Below are 26,606 nucleotides of genomic sequence, written 5' to 3'. Positions count from 1 at the left end.
TTCTGAATTCTTGCAGTTCAAAACTGTTTTTCTATACATTAGATATTTGAAGAACTGCTTGACTGGGTATAAAATCCTGAGGTTATAGTTGTTTATATTGAGTTCCATGAAAATATTGCTTCTTACTTGCCTCGTATGTTGTTCTTAGGAAGATTAGCTCTTAAAGTCATTTTGCTGTGGCTATTTTAGTAGCATGATAATATCTTACTATGGTGGGAGTTAGTTCTTTTCTCAAAATTAAGATGTTATTTAATATTAAGTTTCTTAAGATATGGGAAGAAACTTAACAGTGATAATTTTAAAGTAGACAACTAAAATTAATTTGTTTTATTCTTTCACAGGAATTGAAACCTGATATAGTAACTAAATCTGCTCTTGGTGATGATATCAACTTTGAAGAAATCTGCAAAAAGGTATATCTGCAATGCATTGTATTAGTTTTATGAGAAGTTTCTCATTTATATTGCTTACTTTTTTTTTTAAGAGAAAACTCACCAAGAAGCCACACTGTTGGTTTCTAATTACTTTCCCTAACTGAACTCCATTACTGCCACCAAAACAATTTTGAATACTAATATTTAAATTTTGTTTGACTGTGATATCACCCTTCAAGGTCCTTAAACGTATGTTGAACTTAATATGACATTTCATGCCTTATATAAAAATTAGTCTGTAAATCTTACTGCTTGGAACTAAGATTCTTCGTTATTTTTCCAAATTTTTTAATAAATATCTCATTAATCTGTATATTTACCCTTTGAAAGATGTTTTTTCACCCTCTTTTTACAAATGAGGAAACTGGAGCTCAAAAAGAATTAAAAGAGGTGATTCAGAACACATCATTGGGCTGGGCATGGTGGCTCATCCTGTAATCTCAGCACTTTGGGAGACCAAGGCAGGCAGATGACCTGAGGTCAGGAGTTCAAGACCAGCCTGACCAACATGGAGAAACCCCATCTCTACTATAAATACAAAATTAGCTGGGTGTGATGACGCATCCCTCTAATCCCAGCTACTCAGGAGGCTGAGGCAAGAGAATCTACTGGACCCAGAGGTCAAGGTTGCGGTGAGTTGAGATCCCGTCATTGCACTCAGGCCTGGGCAACAAGAGCAGAACTCCATCTCAAAAACAAAACAAAACAAAAAAAGGACACACCACTGTTAGGTGGCATCATCATTACATTTTTCTACATCTTTTGCTCTTTGGGTTTTCCACTCTGCTTCTTCCTTATTAATTCCCTTTTTTAATTTTTACCGACGTTGCTCCACTTCAGAACAGATTTTGTATTAATCGATTTTTCTATATTGCATTTGTTTTTTACTCACATTGATTTTTGCTCTACTCCACATTCTTTCCATCTTCTTGATTTGTGTTTTTTTCTGGTTTCTTAATGTGGAAACTTAAATTACTGGTTTAGACCTTTTCTAATAAAACATTTAATGCTAATCATTTATCTCTAAGCAATAGTTTAGCTGCATCTCATAAATTTTGATATGCTGTATTTTTTTTTCTTAGTTAAAAATGTTTTAAATTTCCGTTGAACCCTCTGTAACTCATGATTTCATTCGAAATGTGTTGCTTAATTTCCAAACAGTTAGAGGTTTTCCAGGTATGTTTTTGCTATTTTTTTTTAATTTAATTCCCTTTATGATCCATGAACGCACATTTTATGGTTTCTATTCTTTTAAATATTGTAATATTTGTTATAGTCTGGAGTATGGCATGTCTTGGTAAATATTTCATGTGCACTTGAAGACAGCATATATTTTGTTGGGATCAGTGGTCTGTTAAGTCAAATTCTTTGATGTTATTCAGATTATCCATATTTTTACTGTTTTTTTTTTTTTCTGCCTACTTTATTAAGGGGTGTGTGGAACCTCCAACTATGCTTGTCAGTTTGCCTATTTGATCTTTCAGTTTTATCACTTTTTTGCCTTATGAATTTTGAAACATGTATGTTAAGTGTGTAGACTTTTAGGATTTTTTATGTTCTTGTGGAGCTGATCCTTTATCATTATGTAATGGCCCTTCTTAACCCTGGTAGTATTTACCATGCTAAAGCCTATCTTGTCTGAAATTTATATCACTGCTTTTGCTTTCTTTTGGTTGGTGTTCGCATGCAATATCTTTCCCCATCATTTTGCTTTTAACCTGCATATGTCTGTGTACTTAAGGTGATTTTTTAAAATCAATAGCATTTACTTGGATCTTGCTTTTTATCCAATCTGATAATCTCTCTTTTAAGTGGTATGTTTAGGCCATTTCTCTCAATGTGATTATTGATGTGGCTGGTTTAAAATCTACCAGTTTGTTAGCTGTTTTCCATTTGCTTCATACTCTTTTTGCTTTGTTTTCCTTCCTTTTTTTTCTCCTCTGAGTTAATGAGCTTTATCTCTTCTGTTGAGCTACTTATTACATGTTCATATTTTATTATTGTTTTTTACTGTTCACTCTACAATTTATAATATATACCTTTAATTAACCAAAATCTGCTTTCACATAATTTTATGCTGCTTCATATGCAGTGTAATGATCTAAGGACAGTAAATGCCGATTACTTTATGGCTTCTATTGTGCCATTGTTGTGACACATTTTACGTTTACAAATGCTATAAGCAAATAATAGGTTTTCCCATTTTTGCTTTGAACATTTGAACATTTAGATCAGTTTAGAAATAAGCATAAGAATAAATCATTTTTTTACTTTTATTTATTTAGTTTTGATTGATCTTTCTTTGTTTAAATCCAAGTTTCCTACTGGTGTATTTGTTTCATCTGAGGGCTTTTAAAATATCTTGAAGAGTTGGTCTGCTGGCAGTAAATTTCTACCTTTTTTTTTTTTTTTTTTTGGCAAGAAAGTTTATCTTTCTCCTTTATTTTAAAAATTATTTTTCTTAAATATAGAATTCTATGTGGACAGTTCTTCTCTTTCTGCACTTTGTCATCTACCTTCTATGATTTTGTAAAAGACTGCCATAATTCTTTGGTCTTCTGTGTGCAATGCCGTACCTCATCCCACTCCAAACTGACTATAAGATGTTCACTCTGACAGGTTTGTCCATCCTTTTTGTTTTTTGCTCTTTGTGGTTCTCTAACTCTCCAGATAGGAACCAGAAATTCACGTTTCAACATCTGAATTTTAGAAAAAAAGAAACCAGAAATCTAAATTTTGCATTAATTTTTATAATAAACTGTAAGACTACCAAATGTTGGGTTATCCAGAGTGTAACCTTGACCTGTATGTTCCCAGGGGATACATTATCACTCTTTCTCTCTTCAGGGGACTTAGAAATTTGGCATACACTGACTCTGGATGTCATGTTTTTAGTCAATAAAATACTTCAGTAAAATCACCATTAAAGGTCCCTCCTCAAGCTCTTAAGTTTTCCTCTTATTTCTAAACCTTCATAAAGTTTTGCTTTTGAGAATCACTATTCTCAAAACATGATGGGAGAATTCAAAGGTAATAAATCAGAGCATATTTTAAAATATATTATGATTATTATATAGAAGTTTCTAATCATAGCTACTCAAGTAAAATGAATAAAAATTTGTATAAGTTAAGATCTCTCAAATTGTTAGAAATCTCGCTAAAACAGGTTGGCATCTAAATACTCATTCAGTATTGTGAAAATCAGCATGCTAGATGATTTAGGGCAATGATTTCCAAAATTTTTATTTCTCTCAGAACCTTCTGTTAAAAATTTAACATACTTTTTAACAAGGGGAATTTCATTCACTAGGTGTTAATGCTTTAAAAAATATGTGAAAGACACAGTAATTTTTATTTTATCCCTACTTTTATTTTTAATTTTTTTGGTACATAGTTTATATATATTTATGGAGTGCATGAGATATTGAGATATTTTGATATAGGCATGTAATGTATAATAATCACATAATGGAGAATGGGGTACCCATTCCCTCAAGCATTTATCCTTTGTACTATAAACAATCTAATTATACTTATCCCTACATTTATAAGTATACCTTTTAAAAATATAAGCTGATTTTGCTTATGACATGTCAATTGGTTGCTATATATTTTCTCAATCTATCTCAGAATAAACTATTTCACTTCTAAAAAAAAAATTTTGCTCCACAGTAAGTGTTGTATATTAAACAAATAAAAACAACTAGTGTGGAGACTAGGGATGACAATTAAGAAGCCAAGTCATCCTTTGGTATCTTAAAGCATTGCTAAAGACAGTACAAGAAAAGGTAAGAGATAATCTTACCCACAGAGTTTATTTCTAAAAGAGAGTTTATACTTGTAACTAACTATAAAGTGTGTCTAAGAAAAAGATTTGAAAATACTCATTCTCATATTGCATATTTATTTGTCCTTAAAATTGAATTATTTATTAAATACAATATATATTCAGTGCTTATAATTTTCTTTTTTTTTTGAGACGGAGTTTCGCTCTTGTTACCCAGGCTGGAGTGCAATGGCGCGATCTCGGCTCATCATAACCTCTGCCTCCTGGGTTCAGGCAATTCTCCTGCCTCAGCCTCCTGAGTAGCTGGGATTACAGGCACGCACCACCATGCCCAGCTAATTTTTTGTATTTTTAGTAGAGACGGGGTTTCACCATGTTGATCAGGATGGTCTCGATCTCTTGACCTCATGATCCACCCATCTCGGCCTCCCAGAGTGCTGGGATTACAGGCGTGAGCCACCGCGCCCGGCCAATTTTCACTAAAGTATGCCAGATACCGTCACATTTAATTTTTAATATTTGCAACTCTAGTGGAGGAGTTTTGATTGGGAGAGAATTACATCCCCATTGTATAATGTAGAAAACTAGAGCTCAGGGAGATTAGCTTGTCCAGTCCGCAAGGTAACTGAGCAAGAATGTAAATCCATGTCTTCCAAAGGTTTCATTAACAGAGGAAGCTTTTGATCCGGCCAGATTTCATTCTTACTCATTCTTCTGTATAATATGATTTTTCATCATTAATTATGACAAATACTGGATTTTGCTGTTTGCTTTTCCTCGGGATTACTATGAAATCCATGTAATGAGCTCACTCTTTTTGAATTTTTAAATATAGTATAACTTCAAAAACTAAATTTTTACCAATGACTTTTATTTGAAGTCCTGATTAGATTTAGATATAGGATTTATATTGTGAAAGGATATTTGGAACAGATACTGCATAGTTTTTACTTTTCTTTCTCTCCATCATATCTAAGGGACACTCATCAGTCCACTGGCATCATCATTAGTACTTCATGGTAGTAATTATTAATTTTACTCATAGAGATATGAGAAGTTGTTGAATATTAGTGTCTCAAAGTGTTGAGAGTATTATTCAGGGAAAATTTAAAGATTAAAAAGTTCTTTGAACTGGATGATGTTAAGTTTTTTCCCCAGCCTTAAAAAAAAAAAAAAAAAAAAAAGCACTCTGATGATGCTACATTTATGTAGACTCTTACTTCTCTACAATTAATTGATATTAATCATGTTAAATTTTAAGGCATTTTATGGCAAGAAAAGCTGTCCTTGTCAGAAAAGCAACACCAAAGTTATGAGTGCAATTTTGCAGTAAGTATTTTTATTCCATAGAATTCATTCATAAAGAGAAGAGAGGCTGGGCATGACAGCTCACCCTGTAGTCTCAGTGCTTTGGGAGGCCAAGACAGGTGGATCACTTGAGCCCAGGAGTTCAAGACTAGCCTGGGCAATGTGGTGAAACCTCATCTCTACAAAAAAAAATCCTAAAATATAAGCTGGATGTGTTGATGCATATTTTCAGGCACTACGCTGGGAGAATCATGTGAGCTTAGGAGGCCAAGGCTGTAGTGAGCTGTGATCATGCCACTGCACTGCAGCATGGGTGAAAGAGTGAGACCCTGTCTCAGGAAAAAAAAAAAAAAAAGAGAGAGAGAGAGAAGAAAAACGTTAGCCCTAAAATGGTTTTAAATTTGTGCTCAGGTCTTACCTGAGACAAAATAATGACATGTTGAACAGAACAGTGCTGATTGTATCAAGGCACAATATATTTTTTTCTTGAGATGTCAAAATATAATAATTTTTTTGTCAGATATGTCTTTAACATATTGATTTCATTTCCTTGGATATATACCCATGAACAGTAATGGGGCTGCTAAATCATATGGTAGTCTATTTTTCATTTTGTTTTAGAACTTCCATACTGTTCCTCATAATGGTGGTATTAATTTTGCCATCAAACAATGTACATAGGTTCCCTTTTCTCCACATCCTCTCCATCACTTGTTACCTTTAGGCTTTTTTGTAATAGGCATTCTTACAGTTGAGAGATGATACCTTATTATGGTTTTAATTTGCATTTCCCTAACAATTAGTGTTATTGAGCATTTTTTATATATCTGTTGGCCATTTGAATGTCTCCTTTTGGGAAATGTCTGCTTAGATCCTTTGCCTATTTTTTTATTGGGTTGTTTACTTGCTTGTGAGTTTCTTTTTGTTTTTATTTTCATTTTTTATTTGAGACAGGGTCTTGCTCTGTCACCCACACTGGAGTGCAGTAGCACACTCTCAGCTCACCGCCACGTCCGCCTCCTGAGTTCAAGTGATACTCCTGCCTAAGCCTCTCAGCGCGGGAGGTGCCAGCCTAAAAGCTGGTGTGCAACTTTTAGGCAAGTGCTGGTGTAGCAAGTGTAGTTGGGACTACAGGCATGTGCCACAACACCTAGCTAATTTGCTAGTGATTTTCTCTGGTTCCTTTAATATTATGGATATTAGACTCTTACCAGATGTGTGATTTGCGTATGTCTTATGTTTTCATCTAGGAGGTTTACAGTTTCCAGTCTTATGTTGTAGCTGTTAATCCATTTTGAGTTGAGGTTTATGTATGATGTGACATAGTGGTCTAATTGGTTTTTTTCTTACATGAATATCCAGTTGTCCCAGTACTGTTGATTGAAGAGACTGTCCTTTTCTCATTGTGTGTTCTTGGCAGCTTTGATGAAAATCAGTTGCCCATAAATGTGTAGATTTATTTCTGGTGTCTCTATTCTGTTCTATTGGTCAGTATCATTGGAGTTTCTGTGATTATCAGTTGTAATATTTCCTCTTTCATTTCTCATTTTATCTGATTCTTCTCATTTTTTTAGTCTTGCTATATAGGTATATAGTTTTATATCTTCAAAAAACCAACTCTTGGTTTTTTATTGATCTCTTCTATTGTTATTCTCATGTCTGTCTCATCTATTTCTGCTCTAATCTTTATTATTTATTTTCTTTTGCTAACTTTGGGTTTAGTTTATTCTTATTTTCCTAAATCTTTGAGGTATAACTTTAAATTATTTATTTGAGACCTTTTTTGATAGAGCCATTTATTGCTATGAGCTTCTCTCTTAGAACTGCTTTTACTGTGTCCCATTAGTTTTGGTATGTTGTGTTTGCATTTTCATTTGTCTCAAGATACTTTTTAATTTTTCCTTCAGTTTCTTCTTTGACTCACATTAGGTGTACAGGAGCATGTTGTTTAATTTCCATTTATGTGTGAATTTTTCAAAAATTCCTTTTGTTAACTGAATTTTAGTTTTATACCATTGTGGTCAAAAAGGTTTTCTTAAATGTTTTAGAACTTATTTTATGGCCTAGCATATCATCTGTTTGAGAGAATGTTCCTTGTGTGCTTGAGAAATATTCAGTTGTTGTTGGATGAAATGTTCTGTAGATGTCTATTAGGTCCATACAGTCTAAGACATACTATTAGCCTGATGTTCCCTTGTTGATTTTCTGGCTTGATGACCTGTGCATTGCTAAAAGTGGAGTACTGAAGTCCTCCATTATTATTATATTACAGTCTGTCTCTCTCCTTTCAGCTCTGTTAATATTTGCTTTATATATTTGGGTCCTCTGATACCAAGTGCTTATATATTTACAGCCGTTGCAGTCTTCTGATGAACTGAGCCCTTCATTTATGTAATTACCTTTGTCTCATTCTTCAGTTTTTGATTTTGTCTTTTTTAACTAAGTATGGTTACTTCTACTCTTTTTGTTTCCATTTGCTTAGAATATCTTGCTTCATTTCTTCTCTTTTAGTCTATGTGTCCTTAGAGATAACATAATATATAGTCATTTTTGTTGTCACTGTTTTAACATATAAATCTTCTGTAATTAATCCTGAGGATTGAAACATACTGCTTCTTTATTGAATACCAAATTGTTTCTAATTGTGTTACCAATCTGGAGCACAGCTATAACCTGTTGCTTTGATTTGGCAACAAAAGTCTATCGTGGTATCATTTTTATTTTAAATTAAATTTTTAAACATCATGGGCCTGCTTCACAATTTTTTCTTTCTTCCTGATTCTTTTTAGGATTTGTTCACATGTAATTTAGAGCAAGCATCACAGTTTTTCTGTAAAGGACCTAAAACGAATGCCTTTGTAAGACATACAGCTTCTGTCACAACTACTTCGCTTTGCCATTGTGCCATGAGTGCAGCCATAAACGGTATATAAATGAATGAATTCGGCTTCGTTCCCATAAAACTTTATTTAAAAAAAAAAAAAAAAAAAAAAAAAAAAAAACAGGCAGCAGGCTGGAACTGCCCTCTCGGGCCAATTTGCAATTCCTGGTTTTGAAAATCAAATACTTCTACAGTAAGTTTTTTTGTAAAAATGGCAGTACTCTGTTATTCCTTTCCTGCTTCAATTGCAGTTAGTTCATACAGAATTTACCCCTACAGCAAGATATTTATATTATATTATTAGTACTGTGTTAACTTTTTCATCTTAAGCACTAGCTGTTAACTTTATGTTGTGGTAGGTAAGGATTTAGACCTCTTTTCTTCTCCAGCCTCTAAGTCATATACGTATCCTCCTCCGTACCCCTCCATCCTTTTTATATACTTGAATCAGATTTTATGAACATTTTACGTTATTGTGACTGTGAGTAATATACTGAGTGATTATTTTCTTTTTCTGCATAATATTTGTTTTTTAGTTTGTGGTAAGTTTATTTTGTTAGTTTTCTGTCTTATCTCTAGTGTAATACCAAACTATACATCTGCTGTTAACATGTCCTCTCCAGGTATTCAACGCACCAAGTATCCCAAACCTAAGTCTTGTGTCACCATCATCCTGGGAAGTTACTCCTGCCTGGGTCTTCTGTTTCTTGTCTCCTATGCTTTTCTTATTATTTGTATCCTTCCTCATTTTAGTGGAGCCAGTAGCTTCTTGGACAGAAATGTATAAGGGATGTAAATTCTAAAAAAAAATTTGCATGTGGAAGTATTTTTCTTCCTCCCTAGGCTGGAAATTCTTTTCCTTCAGAATTTTAGAAGCATTAGCTGCTCTGTAGTTTGGCTTCCAGAAGTAAAGTCTGGAACCATTCTGATCTGTGTACTGTTTCTTTTTAGGTTATTATTTGGTGACTTGGTTGTTTTTATTTGAAATCTTGTAGGTCTCAATATACCGATATGACTCTCTATTTTCATATATTGTTTTCAGTCTTTTTAGCCTGAAAAGATCGTGTTCTTCATTGGGGTTTTTATATTCTAGCTTTTTTAATACTCTGGCAAGCATGTTTGACCTATGCCTTCGGCAGCCCAGCTTGTCACTAAGTGACTCAGGATACTAGCAGTAGGCTTCCTTCCTAAATTCTCTTCTGTCTTTCCTGTTTTATATCAGGAAACCCAGCAGTGGGCTGAAGAACCAGGGGTTGACTTTGTGCTGTACTTAATGGTCTACAAGTAGACTACATTTCTTGGAAAAGATTGACCAGAAGCTATGTCGAATAGTCAGAATAGAGGTGTATCAGTTTCCTGAGGCTGCCATAACGAAGTATCACAAATTGAGTGGTTTAAAACTACATAAATTTATTTTCTCACAGTTGAGGAGGGTGAAAGCTTGAAATTAAAATGTCAGTGAGGCCATGCTTTCTCTGAAAGCTCCAGAGGAGAAACCTTCCTTGCATCTTCCAGCTGCTGGTGGCTGACGGCAGGATAACTGCAATCTCTGCCTTAGTTTTCACATAGTCTTCACTATGTCTCTCTGTGCACCTATATCTAAATGTTCTTCTTTTTATAAGGAAGCCAGTCATACTGGACTTAGGACCACCCTGATTCACTGCAATTCCATAATAATTTCATCTGCAAAGATTTTATTTCCAACTAAGTTCGCATTCCAAGTTTCCAGAATTTTGGACATGAATTTTGGGGGTACATTATTCAACATAGTACCCAAGTTAATTAAATAGCAGGTGTTCCTGGCACAGGATTTACACCAGGTGTAATTTAAATAAATTACTTTCTGAGTGACATTACTCAGATAAATCCTCCAAATAGAATAGCTTGCATACTGCCATCATCTTGTTTTTATTTTGGTATCCATACATTTATATTACTGGGTTGGAAATGTCTTATATTTGACTATTCACAATGAAGGCTAAATTTAGAATAAAGGCATTTGATACTGGTTGTTCTACTTTCACACACTAGTGAAATTGACTGACTTGCTTTATTAAACCTATATTGGGTGCCTACTATTATTACCAGTTACTATTATAGGCATTGAATCTACCGCAGTGAGGCAAACAAAGTCTCTGCCTCATGGATATGAAAACATAAGTGATGTGAAGTAAATAGTGATGGAAAGTGTTGTGCTAGTTGAGTTGGCATCTAAACAGAGATCTGAATACAGTGAGATGATATCCCAATATTTGGGAGCAGAGTATTCCAGGTAAAGAAGAGATTGCAGTGGTATGGCCTAAGCATCTTAAGGCAGTAAAGCTTAAAGAACAGATACAGGATTAGCATGATTTGAGTATATTTTTTTAAATTACTGTGACTGCCATCTGGAAAATTGACTGTTAAGAGAGCAAGTTGCAAAGGGAAGTGACTAGGTATAAGCTTATTATGTTGGTTCAGGTGAGAGGTGTTGGTGATTTAGGCAAAGGTAGTAAGAATTAGAAATGGTGCCGGGCGCAGTGGCTCAAGCCTGTAATCCCAGCACTTTGGGAGGCCGAGGCAGGTGGATCACAAGGTCAAGAGATCGAGACCATCCTGGTCAACATGGTGAAACCCCGTCTCTACTAAAAATACAAAAAATTAGCTGGACATGGTGGTGTGTGCCTGTAATCCCAGCTACTCAGGAGGCTGAGGCAGGAGAATTGCCTGAACCCAGGAGGCGGAGGTTGCGGTGAGCCAAGATCGCGCCATTGCACTCCAGCCTGGGTAACAAGAGCGAAAACTCCGTCTCAAAAAAAAAAAAAAAAGAATTAGAAATGGTGAGAAGTGACTGGTTCTGGATATATTTTACATTTGGAATCACAGAGAATGTATTGTGACTTTTGAGGAAGAGAAATATTGGAAACAAATCCTTAAGAGTTTTAGGCCTGAGCAACCAGAAGAATGGAAATTACATGCAATAAGATAGAAAGCTATAGAAGAAACAGATTTGTGAGAAAAAAAAAGCAAAAAATTCTGTTGTGGCAGTGTCAAATAGATGTCAAGTTAGGTGGTTTGATATATCAGCTTAGAGCTCAGGTTGAAGCTAGAGGTCGAAATTTGATGTTGTCAGCCTTCATATGGCATTTCAAGTAATTAGCTGGCATCATGATGTTTCCAAAATTTATAAATGTGTTGAATATTGTATATAATATTCCGATTCAGTCATATCAAATATTTATAACATATTTTCTATGATCCGAGCATTGTTCCAGGCCCTGAGAACGTGGCCATGATAGTAGACATTTAAAATAGAAATAAAGAACATTAGATAATTTCTAGGTCTCTGTTAAATGGGACTTCAAATATTACAATAGTCTCACACAGATTAGCACTAATATGTTATGTCATTCTTTGATATTTAGTTTTCTTAATTAGATCAGTTAAGTTCTTTGATAGTAAAAACTATGTTTTTTTTTTAATGTTACACATGGTGCTTATTACAATTAAGTGTCCAAAGAATATTTATTAATAATTAAGTAATAATTTTAATTGTTCAGTCAGTAATATTTTTGTGTGAACAATCTTTGTCTTTAGCATGGATTGATTATATAGATAAGTTATCTAAGGAGAATATTAACTGGTTCTATTCTCCAACTCTAATTTTAAAGACTACGATAGATTTTATTTTATTCACTTTCAATAGTGTCTTTATTTTACTTCCTAACATTAATTTGCAGCCAGATTCTACTGCAACTGAAAGAGCAATTGCCAGACTAGCAGTACATCCTCTTCTGAAGAAAAAGATAGATGTCCTAAAAGGTATGAATTAAATGACTTTTAAGCAATGTACTTAATGTATATGTAGACTTTGGATAATGGCTATCACTTACTTTAAATACTTTTATGGTTCTTTTAACTCTTGGAAGATCTATTATAAATGTAAGTTTCTTTCACATATTTACCAATGTGGAAGGTTTCTGAAAATACGGAAAGTATCTGTGATCTCTGAAGAAAAACCAAATCTGTATTTTTTAATAAATTCATAATATAGGTTTTTATATATAACATATACATGATAAAGATGAATAGTTTTTTTTAATACTGACATAACTCATTACTTTTGGTTTTGCCTGTTAGTCACATAATTTTCATTTATATGCATTTATAATAAAATATTTATACAATGAAATGTTTTTGTCACATTTTACATTGATTTTTATGTCTGAAATCGCAATTTATAATACTCAATGCATTATTACTGTAGAAATTAAAGTTGTCATTTCCTTTTATTTATTTGTATTCTGTGACGTTTTTACTGTTCTTCATAACTCCAAGACATGAAGAAAGGATTTTCTTTTCACTTCACAATTTAAAATGAATATGTCTGAGTATATCATATGTTATATTTGTTTGTTTTTGTTTTTTGTTTTTTTTGAGATGGAATCTTGCCCTGTCACCCAGGCTGGAGTGCAGTGGCGCAATCTCTGCTCACTGCAACCTCCGCCTCCCGGGTTCAAGCAGTTCTCTGCCTCAGCTTCCCAACTAGCTGGGATTACAGGCACACACCATCATGCCCAGCTAATTTTTGTATTTTTAGTAGAGATGGGATTTCACCATCTTGGCCAGGCTGGTCTTGAACTTTTGACCTTGTGATCCACCTGCCTTGGCCTCCCAAAGTGCTGGGATTACAGGCATGAGCCACTATGTTTGGTTTTTAAGAAGTTGAAAGATCTCTTTGTGAATTCAGACCCATTATATGTACTTAATATCAATTCCAATTGCCCTTTTAAATCTTTTCAAATAATTTTTAAAATAGTGTTCTAAAACAGTCATGTTTTGTATGTTTCACTGCTAAAATAAATCATGCATTGTTTCTGTTACAGCTGCTGTTCAAGCCTTTAAGGATGCAAGACAAAATGTTGCTGAAGTTGAGTCATCAAAGAATGCTTCAGAGGACAATCATTCTAAGAATACTTTGTATTCAAATGATAATGGAAATAATTCACAGCATGAAGGAACTGTTAGTGAGCAAAAAGTGAAAGAAAACAAAATACTGGCAAAGAAACCAACACATAATTCAAAAGAAAAAATAACCAAGGTAGAACATGGAGGTAAAGCTGTGACTATTCTAAATTCTCCATCAAAGCCTTCAGAAAAGGATTCTGTAGTTTCCCGAGAGTCCCAGAAGACACCTGCTGACCCAAAACTGAAAAAACTAAGTCAAACCAAAAAAACCAAAGAATCTGATAGCTCACTCTATGGTAACAGTGATGGCGTAGAAGAATCATGTGAAGAGGAGAAGGAGTATTTTGATGATAGCACAGAAGAAAGATTTTACAAACAGTCTTCCATGTCTGAAGATAGTGATAGTGGTGACGACTTTTTCATTGGGAAAGTCAGACGGACACGAAAGAAGGAAAGTAGTTGTCATTCGTCAGTTAAGGAACAAAAATCACTCGAAAAAGTATTACTTAAAGAAGATACAGGTGAAACTCATGGGGATACAAGAAATGACACAACCAAGCCAGATACGGAAACCAGAAAGTTAGAATCAGTGTTTTTCCACTCTTTATCTGGATCTAAAAGCTCTAGAATGTAAGATTCTTTTTCCTATTCTGAAATAATAATTAGTTCCTTTTTAAAATGCTAGAAATAACTACATGCCCATATGTAAAGAGACTATAATTCTAGTTTGTACAACCCATCCTATTTTTAGACTTGGCCTTCTCCAGGGTTATAGTGGGATATTAGGTACAGATACACAGATGGCAAAATAATCATTAATTCTTTTTTAAAATGCTAGAGCCGGGTGTGGTGGCTCAATCCTGTAATCCGAGCACTTTGGGAGGCCGAGGCGGGTGGATCACGAGGTCGAGAGATCGAGACCATCCTGGTCAACATGGTGAAACCCTGTCTCTACTAAAAATACAAAAAATTAGCTGGGCGTGGTGGCGTGTGCCTGTAATCCCAGCTACTCAGGAGGCTGAGGCAGGAGAATTGCCTGAACCCAGGAGGCGGAGGTTGCGGTGAGCCGAGATCGCGCCATTGCACTCCAGCCTGGGTAACAAGAGCGAAAACTCCGTCTCAAAAAATAAATAAATAAATAAATAAAATGCCAGAAATATCTACATGTCCATACATGAAGAGATTATAATTCTAGTTTATACAACCCATCCTGTTTTTAGACTTGGCCCTCTCCAATGTTATAGTGGGATATTAGGTACAGTTATACATACAGTAATGCCACATTTGTCCAGTTGCATCAAAAAACAAGATGCTATAGCCAAATAATATTTAGGCTAATTTAATTTTATTCCTTCATTTATCAACGTTTTAAAATTTTGAAATCCTTTTTAATGAAAAACTTTTGAAAATATTTTATATATCTTTTTAAACAGAACTTTCTGAAAAGAGTATGGTGTTTTTTTCATGATGACCCAGGACCATTAGTGTAAACATCAATCATTTTACTGTCTAATCCCATTTCAGTATATAAGGCTGCTTGCCCTTAAACTGAGTTTCTCCAGACTGCTTTTATTTGATGATGTTGCTATCTCCATCCTGTTGTTCACCACTTTTCATAGCTGTTCTGTTATAAATCAGTAAGTTTAACTTTATTTGTAATTCCAATTTGTTAAAGAATATCTTCACATTTTAGAGTGAAGAGCATGGTTAGCTAATTTCTTCAGTAACGGCCATAAACTGTTTTGCATTTATTTACAAGTCTGGGATAGTCTTTATTGAAACAGAAAAATGTGATATAGAAATTTTTCAAAAATGTCACAGTATGGCAAAGATGTAAAAATGTGTGGAGCATTGAAATAAGTAAAATATTTACTTATATTTTCCAAACTTGCCTCAAAAAGCTACATTTTTTTCCTATTTGAAAATGGCATGGCATACCACAAAGTGTAAATCCTTTTTTTTTTTTTTTTTTTTTGGAGACATAGTCTCCCTCTGTCACCCAGGCTGGAGTGCAGTGGCGTGATCACTGCAGCCTATGCCTACCTCGTTCAAGCAATTCTCCTGTCTCAGCCTACTAAGTAGCTGGGACTACAACATCCGCCACCATGCCTGGCTAATTTTTGTGTGTGTGTATATATATATATATATATATTTTTTTTTTTTTTTTTTTTTTTTTTTTTTCTCAGTAAAGATGGGGTTTCACCATATTGGCCAGGCTGGTCTCAAACTCCTGACCTTGTGATCCACTTGCCTCAGCCTCCCACAGTGCTGGGATTACTGGCATGAGCCACCACGGCCAGCCAAAATGTATATCTTAGTTTTTGTTATATGAGTCATTCTTCCTGTGAAAAGACTTTAGAAATTCTTTGTCAGGATAGTCCCCAAGAGTAAAGGCAAAGTAACCAAGATAAGATATTTTCTTTACAAACAGAATTCTCTTTAAGGGTGAAATAGGTCCTAATGAGAGAAATAGGTCCTCATGTGTCTGTAGTAGCATTGGATTCTAACAAACTTTTGTTTGATACAGCTGAAACCTGGGGCTTTCATAATTATTTTATTGTTTGCTGGTGTGACTAAGGAGTATAGTAGCCTTTGAATTAGTTTTATCATCAGTTTTGTTATGTTCTTAAGATCAGAGGATTTATCTTTAAAAAGTCATAATGGTGTTTTTCTTCTTTTAGAAACTACAAAGAACAGGCTCCAAAAACCAGATCCATAGGTATGTATTCACAGTAGCCTGACCTCCATATACAATTAAGCTAGGTTTTGCCAAAGTGAAAGAATGAAAAATTGTGGTTGCTTAATATAGCCTGAATGAATGATGTACCCACAGAAATATTAACGGAGCATCTTATAATTATCAGTATAATTTTTTGTTGTTAGTTTTCTTTTTTTCTGTGTTCTACCAGAGGGAAAGATATAGACAAAGTTTATCAGGAAATATTATGTCTATTTAACTTATCTCAAATTAACAGATTTTTAAGTAAAATATGTAAGTTATATCTTAATTGTTAGTGATCTAATTACTAATGCCATTCCATTAAACGTTGAATAACAAGTATATTACTTTTTTGGATAAGAGTATAATCACAATATTTTCAGATTAATTCATAACAAATCTAAGTTTAATATATTTGGGTACACAACTTCTCACACAATCTCAGACTTTCACTGACTTAACATAGCAAAAATTCATTTCTCATTTACATCACAGTCCATTTGATGAATTAGAGAGGCACTTTTTTACATAGTCATTTAAGGATCAGGTTTCTTCCATCTTTTGGCTCCTTCCTCCTCCAGGTTCCAAATATTCTCCATTTGCCAATAGAAGGGAATGGAGTACATGGAGAATTTTGTAGGTTTTTATGAGCCAGGCCTGAAAGTAGCAAAAGTCAGTTCTGCTCACATATCATTAACCCAAATTCAGTCACATGACCCCATCTAGCAACAAAGGAGCTAAGAAATGTAGTCTTACTATATGTCTAGGAGAAAAGAGGAAGTGGAATTTCGTGAACACATAATCTTTTCTGCCAGTGACAGTTCTTTCTGTCACCAGATGCCCATTTCACATTTCCTCCTTCACAGAGCACACTGACCTCCTTCCCAAGAAAGCCAACCCGAAATCACATCCAATCACTGCATCCAGCTCAAAAGTCCAGGATCAGTGATGATGCAGTACTTTCCATCAAATCTCATGGGTAGGATTCCTCAAAGTTTGGTGACTTTCATACCAAAAAGAAATTCATACCATGATATACTCATATAGAGTAGCAGAACAGGGATAAGGTAATGACAATAAAAACTCTTGATTGGTTAAGTGAAAAATGGAAGGCACACAACAGATATACTACCTGAAATTCTGCTGAGCAAAAATTATGAAGGCTCTGAGAGGAATCTCCTTATCCATTGTTCTTCTTGGTCCTGTCTAGGAAGGGTCTTTGTTTCATGGCCACATCTGAAGTGGGTATTTAACATGATCTCTTTGGAGTTTGCCCCAAGTCACTGGTACAGGTATCAAGTGATGAAGATTTGTACAAAGTTCAACAGAGGTTTTTTTTCCATCCCAGGTTTGTGATTTCTTTCACTATACACTTCCTTAAAAACTCAGTGGATTTCTGACTTCTGTTTCCATGAGTCTATCTGTCAGCTAGCTGCTGTACTGGAAATTCTTTCCTAGAGCTAGTTCTCAAACTTGTCATGTTTATGTTTGGTTGTGTTTTGTTTTGTTTTTCCCACTCCCACTCTCATTCAGCATCAACTGCATTGAGAATTACCAGGTCTGGATGGGAGTTGCAGCCATACATTTAGTCATATTGTAGCCATACATTTATTCTTATCTCTGCTCTAGGGCTGAGTTGCTGTGGGCCTTTATTACTTAAAACTTTTCTTAGTCTTGTAGCCTACTGTTTGGGAATCAAAGGATTTTCTAAACATGGAGTTCCCAAATATCTGGATTCTTTCTGTTCCCTCTGTTCTCTTTTGTATAGTGTATTGTCAAGGATAGCCAGTAATATACTGATATTTTTCTTCTTTCCCACCAGTTACCTTTGTACTGCAGACTCCATAGGCTTGTGGCCTACTTGCCAAGTCATCACTGACAACAGCTTTCCCTATTTCTTTGGCACATAGGTTCCTTACTTCCCATTCTCAGATATCTGTTTCCTTGCTACCTACCACTGAAGTACTAAGCCAAAGCCAAATTTTTATGTTACTGAAATGGTACTTCAGAGCACCAATTTTCATATTATTCATAGTAGACTACCTGCTATAACAGGTAACTACTAAATCTCAGTGTTTTGTCATCCATCAGTCTGTCTGCCCCTCAGAGTTTTACTCTATCTTGTGCCTCTTCCCTCCTCTGGATCCTCTTCATTCATCAGTGATAGAGAAGTAATGGAAGACTGAATGTGAGGTTTTTATGGTTCAGGGCTTTTACTCACATTTTATTAGCCATAACTCAGCCGTGGGACGTCACGTAACTGCAGCAGGAATGGAAAATGTATTCTAATTGCATGCCAAAAAGGAAGATAATACAGGATTTGGCAGAACCATGTCAGTATGCCCCATTTATACCATATGTTCACAAACATAGGGTAACTGTAAATATAAGACATACCTACATTTTCACAGTGAGAATATCCAAGTAAAGGGTTTTTTTGTGCTTAGTTTATATGCTTAAAATATTTACGAGTTTATTTAAATTTACAATTCTAATTTATGTAATATATAAAATAATATATTCATTTAGAAATACTGCTTTATTCAAATCTCGGTTTTCATGAAATCTTTTTTTAAACTTTTCATCACTAGAGCCACTCTTTGAACATTATAACAGATTTCTAGAGCACATGTGATTTGTGTAAGATAAGGGATGTTTTGATTTCTGTCTACATAATGTTTTGTAAATATTATCCCAAACTATACACTGGTTTATATAAAATATTTGGTTTTTTAAAGAGGTCTTTAAAAAGCTTCTTACAATGATGTCTAACTTTCAGTGAAGAAATTACATACTCCTAGGACTGATTAATAAGTCTGTATTAAGTTTTGTGTCTTTCTTTTTCTGATTACTTAAAATGTGCATTGATTTCTGTCTTTTCATGCTAGTGTATCTTCTCCAAATAAGACTTGGTTCAAAATATGTAAAGTGATAAGATACTATAAGGACTAGAATACAAGTTGCCACCTTTGTAATAGGAGAATAACATTACAACTAAAAAAGAACTTTGTCTTATATTCTTGAGTATACTTAGTAATTTTCCTTGTAATAACAACTTTTGGTTCAATAACAGACAGGAGTGGAATCAATTTGTAGCCCTTCAAAATAAGTAAACACTATCAGTATTGTCGGACCCAGTGGAGTGTCTTAGCTAAGATGCGAATTTTCTAGCTACGTCTGCTTCATGAGCACAGATAGCATAAGCTAAAGATGTTCCTTTGAAAATACCAGATGCCTTTCTTTTGCCTTCTATGCTAGTACAACAGTGTGATTCCTTTCTTTATGTTATTATAAATAAGATAGCATGGCATAAATTAAGAGGCACTCAATAAGTATCTACTTATAAGGGATAGAAAGCGTGTGTGTCATAGGCTCAAAATAAAGGGATGGAGGAAGATTTACCAAGCAAATGGAGAGGAAAAAAGAGCGGGGATTGTAATACTAGTCTCTGATAAAACAGTCTTTAAACCAACAAGGATCAAAAGAGTCAATGAAGGTCATTACATAATGGTAAAGGTGTCAATGCAACAAGAAGAGCTAACTATCCTAAATATATATGCACCTAATACAGGAGCACTCAGATACATAAAGCAAGTACTTAATGACCTACAAAAAGACTTAGACTCCCACACAATAATAGTGGGAGACTTTAACACCCCACTGTCAATACTAGACAGATAAATGAGACAGAATTAATAAGGATATCCAGGACTTGAACTCAGATCTGGACCAAGCGGACCTAATAGAGATCTACAGAACTCTCCACCCCCAAACGACAGAATATACATTCTTCTCAGCATCACATTGCACTTATTCTAAAATTGACCACATAATTGGAAGTAAAACACCCCTCGGCAAATGCAAAAGAACGGAAATCATAACAGCCTCTCAGACCACAGTGCAATCAAATTAGAACTCTGGATTAAGAAACTCACTCAAAACCTCACAACTACATGGAAACTAAACAAACTGCTCCTAAATGACTACTGAATATGAAGGCAGAAATAAAGATGTTCTTCAAAACCAATGAGAACAAAGTCACAATGTACCAGAATCTCTGGGACACATTGAAAGCAGTGTCTAGAGGGAAGTTTATAGCATTAAATGCCCACAGGAGAAGCAAAGAAAGATATAAAATTGACACCATAATGTCAAAATTAAAAGAACTAGAAAAGCAAGATCAAACAAATTAAAAGCTAGCAGAAGGCAAGAAATAACTAAGATCAAAACAGAACTAAAGGAGATGGAGACACAAAAAAAAACGCTTCAAAAACTCAGTAAATCCAGAAGCTGTTTTGTTAAAACAAAGTAGATAAACCACTAGCCAGACTAATTTAAAAAAAAGAGAAGATTCAAAATAGAAGCAATAAAAAATGATAAAGGGGATTTCAACACCAATCCCTCAGAAATACAAACTACCACCAGAGATTACTACAACACCTCTATGCAAATGAACCAGTAAATCTAAAAGAAATGGATAAATTCCTGTACACTTACACTCTCCCAAGACTAAACCAGGGAGATGTTGAATTCCTGAATAAACCAATAATGAAGTCTGAAGTAGAGGCAGCAGTTAATAGCCTACCAACCAAAAAACGTCCAGGACCAGACGTGTCCACAGCCAAATTCTACCAGAGATACAAAGAGGAGCTGATACCATTCCTTCTGAAACTATTCTAAACAATAATAAAAGAGGGAATCCTCCCTAACTCATTTTATGAGACCACCATCATCCTGATACCAAAACCTGGCAGAGATGCATGTAAAAAAGAAAATTTGAGGCCAATATCCTTGGTGAACATTGACATAAAAATCTTCAATAATAATACTGGCAAACTGAATCCAACAGCACATCAAAAAGCTTATCCATCATGATCAAGTTGGCTTCATCCCTCAGATGCAGGGCTGGTTCAACATCTGCAAATCATAAGCATAATCCATCACGTAAACAGAACCAAAGACAACCACATGATTGTCTCAATAGATGCAGAGAAGGCCTGAGACAAAATTCAACAGCCCTTTATGCTAAAAACTCTCTATAAACTAGGTATCGATGGATCATATCTCAAAATAATAAGAGCTGCTTATGACAAACCCACATCCAATATCATACTGAATGGGCAAAAACTGGAAGCATTCCCTTTGAAAACTGGCACAAGACAAGGATGCCCTCTTTCACCACTCCTATTCAACATAGTATTGGAAGTTCTGGCTAGGGCCATCAGGCAAGAGAAAGAAATAAAGGCTATCCGAATAGGAAGAAAGGACATCAAATTGTCCCTGTTGGGAGATGACATGATTGTATATTTAGAACACCTCATCATCTCAGCCCAAAATCTCCTTAAGCTGATAAGCAACTTCAGCATAGTCTCAGGATACGAGATCAATGTGCAAAAATAGCAAGCATTCCTATATACCAATAATAGACAGAGAGCCAAATCATGAGTGAACTCTCATTCACAATTGCTAAAAAAAGAATAAAATACCTAGCAATACAACTAAGAAGGAATGTGAAGGACCTCTTCAAGGAGAACTATAAACCACTGTTCAAGGAAATAAGAGAGGACACAAACAGATGGAAAAACATTCCATGCTCATGGTTAGAAAGAATCAATCTCACTGATGGCCAAACTGCCCAAAGTAATTTAGAGATTCAATGCTATCCCCATCAAGCTACCAAAGACTTTCTTCACAGAATTGGGAAAAACCACCTTAAACTTCATATGGAACCAAAAAGGGCCCGCATAGCCACGACAATCCTAAGCAAAGAGAACAAAGCTGGAGGCATCATGCCACCTGACCTCAAACTATATTACAAGGCTACTGTAATCAAAACAGCATGGTACTGGTACCAAAACAGATATATAGACCAATAGAACAGAACAGAGGCCTCAGAAAGAATGCCGCAAAACTACAGCCATCTGATCTTTGACAAAAGTGACAAAAACAAGCAATGGGGAAAGGATTCCCTATTTAATAAACGGTGTTCGGAAAACTGGCTAGCCATATGCAGAAAGCTGAAACTGGATCCCTTCCCTACACCTTATACAAAAATTAACTGTAGATGGATTAAAGATTTAAACATGAGGCCTAACACCATAAAAACTCTAGACGAAAACATAGGCAATACCATGCAGGACATAGGCATGGGCAAGGATTTCATGATTAAAATACCAAAAGCAATGGCACCAAAAGCAAAAATAGACAAATGGAATCTAATGAAACTTAAGCGCTTCTGCACAGCAAGATAAACTATCAATAAAGTGATCCAGCAACGAAAACAATGAGAAAATATGTTTACAATCTACCTGACTGACAAAGGGCTAACATCCAGAATCTACGGAGAACTGAAACAAATTTACAAGAAAAAAACAACCCTATCAAAAAGTGGGCAAAGGATATGAACAGACACTTTTCAAAGAAGACATTTATGCCACCAGCACACATATGAAAAAAAGCTGATTATCACTGGTCATTAGAGAAATGCAAATCAAGACTACATTGCGATAAATCACCTCACGCCAGTTAAAATGGTGATCATTAAAAAAATCAGAAAACAACAGATGCTGGAGAAGATGTGAAGAAATAGGAACACTTTTACACTGTTGGTGGGAGTGTAAATTAATCCAACCACTTTGGAAGACAGTGTGGGGATTTCTGAAGGATCTAGAAATAGAAATTCCATTTGACCCAGCAATCCCACTACTGGGTATATACCCAAAGGATTATAAGTCATTCTATTATAAAGACACATGCACACATATGTTCATTGTGGCATTGTTTATAATAGCAAAGACTTGGAACCAACCCAAATGCCCATCAGTGATAAACTGGATGAAGAAAACGTGGCACATATAATAATATGCAGCCATAAAAAAGATGAGTTCGTTTCCTTTGCAGGGACATGGATGAATTTGGAAACCATCATTCTCAGCAAACTGACACAGGAACAGAAGATCAAACACCACATGTTCACTCTTAAGTGTGCGTTGAACAGTGAGAACACATGGACACAGGGAGAGGAACATCACACACCAGGGCCTAGTGGGTGGAGGGCTTGGGTAGGAATAGCAGTGCGTGGTGGCATTGGGGAGGGATAGCATTAGGAGTAATACCTAATGTAAAGGACAGGGCGACAGATGCAGCAAACTACCACCATGGCATGTGTATACCTATGTAACTAACTTGCACAATCTGCACATGTACCCCAAAACTTAAATAAATTTAAGAAAAAAAAAAAAAAGAAATCTTGTGTTCAAAATTGACTGCTTGTATGTAAATTTTCAACTTCAAAACTATTCCCTGTTGGACTTCAGTTTTAAAGTTTGAAATATTTCATTTAAGAAATTAAAATTTTGTTTTTTAATGTTGATTTGAAAAAGATGAAATGCACTTCTCCTGTATGCTCTTTAGGTATATAGTTATTTTTGCTTTCTCTTCCTAGATTTTCCACAGACTGAACCTCAGATCAAGAATCATTTTAATAAGAAACTACAAAGAAAACTTGAAAATACGAAACAGCAATTGCCACTGCCTCTTCATCCTTCATGGGAAGCAAGCAGAAGGCGAAAAGAACAGCAGTCTAACATTGCTGTGTTTCAGGGGAAGAAAATTACATTTGATGATGATTAGTGCCTCTTTGAAGTTTTCCATCTAAAAAGAAAAAAAAAAAAAATTTAAGATAGGGTTTCACTCTGTTGCCCAGGCCAGAGTACAGTAGTACAGTCACAGCTCACTGCAGCCTCAAACTCCTGGCATCAAGTGATCCTCCTACCTCTGCCTCCCAATGGGCTGAGACTGCAGGTCAATGCACCACCATGCCTGGCTTTCTCAGCCTCTCCCGTGCAGCTATTACTTAAACTCATATTTGAATAAGTCTCTTGGGAGGAATTATAGAATATTTTTGTATTTCCTTTTCTTTAAATTCAAGTTATGTTTACATAGACCTTTCACAAATCCAATATGTACTTAAGTTGATTTTTAATAATATCCCTCAGACTTTTTCCCTTATTCAGTAATTTGGGGATTATAGTGGTCTCATATTTTCTTATTAGTGCTTATCATGACATGTGCTTTACTGGTTCAGCTCCTTTGTGTCCTTAAAAATAAATGTCACCAGGCGCGGTGGCTCAAGCCTGTAATCCCAGCACTTTGGGAGGCCGAGGCGGGTGGATCACAAAGTCAAGAGATCGAGACCATCCTGGTCAACATGGTGAAACCCCGTCTCTACTAAAAAATACAAAAAAAATTAGCTGGGCATGGTGGTGCTTGCCTATAATCCCAGCTACTCAGGAGGCTGAGGCAGGGGAATTGCCTGAACCCAGGAGGCGGGGGTTGCGGCGAGCCGAGATCGTGCCATTGCACTCCAGCCTGGGTAACAGGAGCGAAACTCTGTCTCAAAAAAATAAAAAAATAAAAATAAATAAAATAAATAAATGTCAATATGTATTTTTAAATAAAAATGGAAACATAGGAAATCATACCTATTTAAACCAGATCACCCTTGTTAAAATCATTATTGTTAGCAAACTAGTAACTTTTATTATGGATGTACAGATAATTAAATAAATATTAATTTTATTATACTTTCAAGTACTTATGATCGTGTGCTTTTTGATTCTGAAATAGTTGTCTAGGACAATTTGGGTATTCTTAATTATATTTTAGTTACTTAAGCAAATTATTTAAATGTAGCAATACAACCAATAATTTATGTTTCACTGCATATAAATATTTTCATTAAATCAAGAATATTATCTAGTTATTTGACTATATAGTCTTATTTCAAAATTTTTGAGGAATCATAGATTCTAAATCTTATGAACAAATTCTGAAGGTGGTAGGATTAAAAAGAACACTTCCACTGATGGCTAAGCCAAAAATTATAAGATGACTTACTGAGGAAAGGACTGCTTTATACATCACAGTACTGTTATTTAAAAGGAAAAAAGAATTTTTTTAATCCTTTCAAATGTTTCACTTTTGCTGGGAAAAATTTTAAGGTTCTTGATAAACTTAATAATGCTAATCTATGTTTCCTGCACATTAGTGCCTTTAATGGCAGAGAAGGCCATATGGTTAACCTGTATTCACAAACTCTCAAGAGTCATTTCTACTTATTTCAAGAATTTACATATCTCAGCTGGGCATGGTGACTCATGCCTGTAATCTCGGTACTTTGGGAGGCTAAGGTAGGCAGATTGCTAGAGGCCAGGAGTTCAAGACCAGCCTGGCCAATATTGCAAAACCTCGTCTCTACTGAAAATATAAAAAATTAGCCAGGTGTGGTGGTGAGCACCTATAATTCCAGCTACTCAGAAGGCTATGGCATGAGAATTATTTAAACTTGGGAACTTGCTTTGTGAGGCAGAGATTGCAGTGAGCCGAGATCACACCATTGCATTCCAGCCTGGACGATACAGTGAGACTGTCTAAAAAAAAAAAAAAAAAAAGAACTTAGATAAATAGAATGATGGAATTCAAAAGATTATGCAGAGAGAAAATTACGTTTGCTGCGTTGAATGCATAAATTGTTTTTGTACTTCTTTCTTTTAAATTTTATTTTGACATAATTTCAGACTGACAAAAAAAGTAACAGGAAGTCTCTGTACTTACCCAGAGTTTGCCAGACTGTCAAGTTGAGGTCACTATCCTTCACACTGCTAAGTCTGTCCAAGACTTTTTACCCCAACTGGAAGGAGTTAGGGTCCAAGTAAAAAGTTAAGAGGGAAGAGTGTTAAATGTGTTAGTTGTTAGCGATTAGATTTTGTTATAAGTACTGTTGGACTTTGTACTGGGATGCAATGAAGTTACTTAGAATCAGATTAGTCATTTTGAAGTTTGTGCTGTTGGAATGGGTCTAGAAAAATCATTAGTCTAGATCATTGGTTCTCAATTTGGAGCTATTTTCAACCCCCCCTAGGGAACAGTTGGCAACATCATCTGGAGATATTTTGAATAGTCAAGGGCAAGGGGTGGGAGGTGGCTACATCTAGCAGATACAGGCCAAGGATGCTGCTAAACTGTCTATAATAAATATACACAAAGAATTTTATAGCCCAAAATGCTAACAGTGCTAAAGTTGAGAAACCTTGGTCTAGGGTTCATCTGACTTCAGTACGAAGCATTACCATTTTAGGAACTCTACCTGATACTTTTATCTGTTAGGAAATCTTTCTGCAGTGGCTGGTCAGAACACAAACTCTACTTGGGTTTGTGTAAGGCATAGTTCCACTAACTCCTTTCTAGTATTTCGGTTTTTTCCTGGCCTTAGTGTATTCTTTGTACATCACGCACAGGTTGTTCTACTGAAGACTTGAAAGAACCCTTCTACAGATCTTTGGAGCACTTTTTTCTGTGTATTTCCTTCCTCTAGTATTTTGCCTCACAAATTCTAATCACATTGGCCTTTCTGAACTCCGAAGTCTGTCTCTAATGTCAGTAAGGCCACTGAGCTCTTTGGGGTTCTTCTCTCTGCACTACAGTTTGGAAACTTCAGGCAGTGAGCTGGTGTACTTGCAGCATTCAACT

The 26,606-nt window shown here is 35.3% G+C and overlaps 1 protein-coding gene across 1 annotated transcript in view; it reads left to right on the top strand.

Moving 5' to 3' along the window:
* SRFBP1 (serum response factor binding protein 1) overlaps positions 1-25,531 on the top strand; it is a 58,463-nt gene extending 32,932 nt beyond the window's left edge. Inside the window, exons 4-8 of the mRNA XM_003920661.4 lie at positions 342-413; positions 12,130-12,211; positions 13,276-13,987; positions 16,039-16,076; positions 23,521-25,531. Of these exons, the coding sequence (XP_003920710.1) occupies positions 342-413; positions 12,130-12,211; positions 13,276-13,987; positions 16,039-16,076; positions 23,521-23,708 (1,092 nt within the window). The 3' untranslated portion in view covers positions 23,709-25,531. The remainder of the gene's footprint in view (positions 1-341; positions 414-12,129; positions 12,212-13,275; positions 13,988-16,038; positions 16,077-23,520) is intronic.
* Positions 25,532-26,606: the final 1,075 nt, after the last annotated feature.

Source organism: Saimiri boliviensis, chromosome 1 (genome assembly GCF_048565385.1).
Source record: "Saimiri boliviensis isolate mSaiBol1 chromosome 1, mSaiBol1.pri, whole genome shotgun sequence".
Lineage (NCBI taxonomy): Eukaryota > Metazoa > Chordata > Mammalia > Primates > Cebidae > Saimiri > Saimiri boliviensis.
This window is presented reverse-complemented; position numbering and strand designations above follow the sequence as displayed.